We start from the raw sequence: 4,288 nt of genomic DNA, 5'->3' as shown, positions 1-4,288 counted from the left end.
CGCGGGAGGTACTGCCTGCAGCAGCCACTTCAGATGCTCGCGAGGAGCCCTGAATACCCCTCTCACGCTCCCACTGAACGACCGCAGGGGCGGCCCGAGCGCGGTGGGGTCTGTTCCCGAGGCCGCCACGCTCCCAGCCCTGGGCATATACGGCACACCTCGCCTCCCCCCGGACCTGCCGGGGGAAGGAAGGGTCAGTGCTAAGGCAACTGCAACTTCACCGCTCGGTGCGCCCGTGGCTGCAAGTAACTAGCGGAAAAATCAAATGGTTATTCCAAATTTCTTGTGATGTTCCTGCGTCCTCTCAGACTGGAGATGAGCTGCTAGCGGTCAACTACAGCTCCATAAAACTCGTTAAGGAAGTGAAAATCTCAGGTGCTCCTAATGAAGTATTTGAGGAGAGCTTTGGGGATCAGCAGAAAGCAGCTGTGCAGAACTGTGCAGTGTGATTTATTCCACGTATAGCCCTTGTGCTTGATTCAGAGTACGGCCCTACATAAAGTTCCTAGTAAAAACTGCACTCAGACCCCAGAGGTATCGAGGCAGGGGTTTGTTTTCCTTACCCATGCAACCCCAACCAAATACATACTTGCGGGAAGGGCAATTAGCACCAACTATACACTTAGACAACTCTAGAGTATTACAGACCAACTAGCCTGCATGAACATTTTAAAGTTTAAACCCTCCTTGTTTTTCAACATATTTACTCAACTCACTTGATGGTAGCATCAACACTGCTGCCAATTTCAGTACTTTAAATGGGGAGCTCCAATCAGCATCAAATAGGAAACACTGCACTTCAGAGTCCAAAAGAATGATGGGATAACACTGTGTAAATGGATTGTCAACCCCACTCCTCTCCTAGAGGCCATGCTTTACTTTGGGAGTAAATCACCCAAAACCAAGGGAGTCAGAGGTGGACAGTTTGACAGCAGGTTTGCAGCTCTTGACTTTTCCCACCCAGATTCACCATGTGCCCCTTTCCCTGTAGAGGCTTAAATGTCTCCCTTTCCAAATTCTCTTTTCAGAGCTTCTGTAAAGACCTGAGAGCTGAATGCATCTGCTTCTTTGCAGAACATCACAGGAACAACTTATTTCTACTAGTGCTAGACTGCTGTATATATGCCATGTCCATTAAGAAGTAATTTAGCTTGTCCTCCTCACCAAATTACCAACTCAGTGCAGATTGTGTCATGTAAATATCTGTCTGTCCAAGAAACTAGACAGTTCATACTCCTCCCCATCCCTTGTTGGCACTGTGCTCTTTTAAACGAAGTCATCTGACTTTAAACTGGCACTAAATAGGAAACTGTTTAATGTCAGTTAATATTAACACATATTTTCTCTGAGGGTTTGTCCCACTTGGCAGACTCTTAAGTATGGAAGGCCTCACTAAGAGAGGATAAAGGTTTTATTCTGACATTTTTATTCCTCTACATTGTTTATTGAAACCCAAAAACTTCATCCAAGAACATAGCAAACTTTTCTGGCTGTCCAGGAGGAAAAGGTTTCAAAGCTGACAAGTCCATCGACTGCAGTGTCTCCACAAGAGTGCTGTAAAAACAGACCTAAACCAAAAATTAAAAAAAAAAACCCAAAAAAAACCAAAAAAAACCAAACCACACCACACCATCCCAAAGAGTATTTTTTTTTTTCTTCACACAATTTTCTTTCTACTCATTCATACACCTTTCTTCAGTATGGAAACAAAAATAAGGACACGTATTGAAGAGACCCCACAAACCAGTGGGCCCCAACCGGCTCACAGGCAGCATAGCTGAGAGCACGCTTCAACCTGTACCACAGCTTGCATAGACCACCTCAGCTCTAAATTTTTAATCTGTGGTTGCAGTGCTGGGAGCCTGAACAAGATCTGATGATCTCCACCGTGAACCATACCAGGAAATCCATCCTATTTGAGCACACAGCATAGCTCTCCACTTACAGCATAAAGAACAGCTAAATCAGTTAGCTTGCCATTCTCAGACAGCAGGTGAGGGTCAAATGCTAGGTGCTGTTCAACAAATAAAAACTCCTTCCTGTCTCCAAAGCTGCCAGAAGCACTGAGATAATAAGTTCAAGAAACTTGCCCAATATAAATGAATGACAGGCCTGGTCTTTTCAGAAGTTTCTTCTAAAATATAAAATCCTATCTGCAGGGCAAAGGAACAAGATGCACACTAAATAATGGGGGTTGCATTTCCTCTGTCTTCAATGTAGAGGTCATCTGTTATTTATAGTGCAATCAATCATAAATGATCATACAGAGAAAGCAGTATGACATAGTCAAACCAAGAGAGCAAGTGAAACTATCAGGAGCCACGATACACACAAACAAAAGGCACAGGATTTTTTTCTTGTTAGTGCTGGTGTTCTGGTTTGTGGGGATGGGTTTTTGGTTTGGTTGTCTTCGGTGGGAGGGGGCTTGGGTGGCTGTTTGGTGGTTTATTGTGTCTTGGGTTTGTTTTCCTGAAGTGACAGACAGTGATCTCTGAAACTCCTTGTCAAGAGGATGTGGTAGATTCACCAAGTTTGGTTAAAAGGGCAGCCTGGATAACTACTTGGATAACAGAGGTATTTAAAGTTACTAACCAGACAGCACCTGATTTAGGAACCCCCCTGAATCAAAGTGCTTAAGGGCATTAGAGGGAAAGTAATATAAGGAACCACCATATGTTCTTGTCCTGTTTCTACTTTTGGCTGGGGATGTGCATACGGCCACTGCAAATAGGATATTAAGCTACATAGAGTCCTGATACATTCTTAGGTTTTGTTCTAAGTACTCCAGATAGTTTCAATGTTATTATGTCAGTACATCTATAAAGTCAACTAGTGCTGTTTACAAGGAAGAATGGAGTCCTAGGTCTGCAGGGAGCAATTTATTCCTTATGGCTCATAGTTACAACTGATGGTCTGGTCTGTATAATTTCTAGACTTTGAAAAAGAATCTAACAACTAGTGAGAAAGAGATGCCAGGTGCCTCTCAGATGCTACCTCTCTTCCAAATTCAAATCGCCTCTATTTGGTTTAAATTGCTCTTTCAATCTGAATGTATGTGCCCTCAAAAAAGACAATGTTAAAAGGAGCCACAGTCAAAAGGCTTGCTAAGGTTGGTAAATCAGTACCTAACATTAATCTCTCCACTATGGAAAATCTACCCTGCAAACAAAGGGCTCTAAGTTTCGTTGTGACATTCTCAATACTGTAGTAACAGAGTGATGCTGCTGAACACCACTTGTTCAGTCAGGACAGCCACAGCAGCTCCATACCTGCAGTTACAGCAGAGGACGTGCCCGTCTCTGTGGAGCCGTTTTGCCAGTTCAAGCTGATGGTTGTTCATCAGCTTTTCATTTATTACTACTACTAGTGGTTTTCCTTTTTCTAGAGCCTCCAGACAGCTACCCGCACCTACAGGAGAAAGAAAACACTGTGAGTTTTCACCCTGACAGATGAAGCATCACCCTACTTGCTCTTGGAACACAGGAGAGTTGAAGGTGAAATGTGGCCAGCAGGTCGAGGGAGGTGATTCTGCCCCTCTACTCTGCTCTGGTGAGACCCCACCTGGAGTGCTGCGTCCAGCTGTGGAGCCCTCAATATCAGAAGGATATTGACCACTTGGAGCGAGTCCAGAGGAGGACCACAAAGATGATCAGAGGGCTGGAGCACCTCTGCTATGATGAAAGGCAGCAAGAATTGGGCTTGTTCAGCCTGGAGAAGAGGAGGCTCCGAGGAGACCTCATTGCAGCTTTCCAGTATCTGAAGGGGGCCTACAAGGGTGCTGGGAGAGGACTTTTTACAAGAGCCTGTAGTGATAGGACAAGGGGTAACGGGTACAAATTGAAAACAGGGAGGTTTAGATTAGATATCAGGAAGAAATTCTTCACAGAGAGGGTGGTGAGGCACTGGAACAGGTTGCCGAGAGAAGCTGTGGATGCCCCATCCCTGGAAGTGTCCAAGGCCAGGCTGGATGAGGCTTGGAGCAACCTGGTCTAGTGGAAGGTGTCCCTGCCCATGGCAGGGGGGTGGGAACTAGATGATCTTTAAGGTGCCTTCCAACCCAAACCATTCTGTGATTCTGTGAACATTTACCCATCCGGCCGTAGAGACAGACTTCACCCAACCCACTTCCACTCCTGCCCCCAGGAGAACAGGCAAACAGACGGGGCTCTACCTGCGTGGCTGATGACCAGGTCCGCCCTCCCCATGTCCTCGGCCAGAGAGTCCTTGAAGCGGAAGGCTTCCAGCGCCAAGGCCGGGCTGCTGCCCAGGGCCGGCGGCAGCGCACCCC

At 46.1% G+C, this 4,288-nt stretch overlaps 1 protein-coding gene across 1 annotated transcript; it reads right to left on the bottom strand.

Annotated features, from left to right (window-relative positions):
* Positions 1-1,442: 1,442 nt before the first annotated feature.
* LOC104504468 (UDP-N-acetylglucosamine transferase subunit ALG13 homolog) lies at positions 1,443-4,283 on the bottom strand (the record flags this gene model as incomplete). The annotated part of the gene is made up of 3 exons (XM_010159343.1): positions 1,443-1,554; positions 3,270-3,408; positions 4,172-4,283. Coding segments are annotated over 3 exons (363 nt in total), but the record flags the coding sequence as incomplete, so codon positions are not given.
* Between the last annotated feature and the right edge of the window lie 5 nt (positions 4,284-4,288).

Source organism: Eurypyga helias, unplaced genomic scaffold, assembly GCF_000690775.1.
Source record: "Eurypyga helias isolate BGI_N326 unplaced genomic scaffold, ASM69077v1 Scaffold41660, whole genome shotgun sequence".
Taxonomy (NCBI): Eukaryota; Metazoa; Chordata; class Aves; order Eurypygiformes; family Eurypygidae; genus Eurypyga; species Eurypyga helias.
The sequence above is the reverse complement of the archived record's forward strand: the minus strand, read 5'-3'. Positions and strand labels throughout refer to the sequence as shown.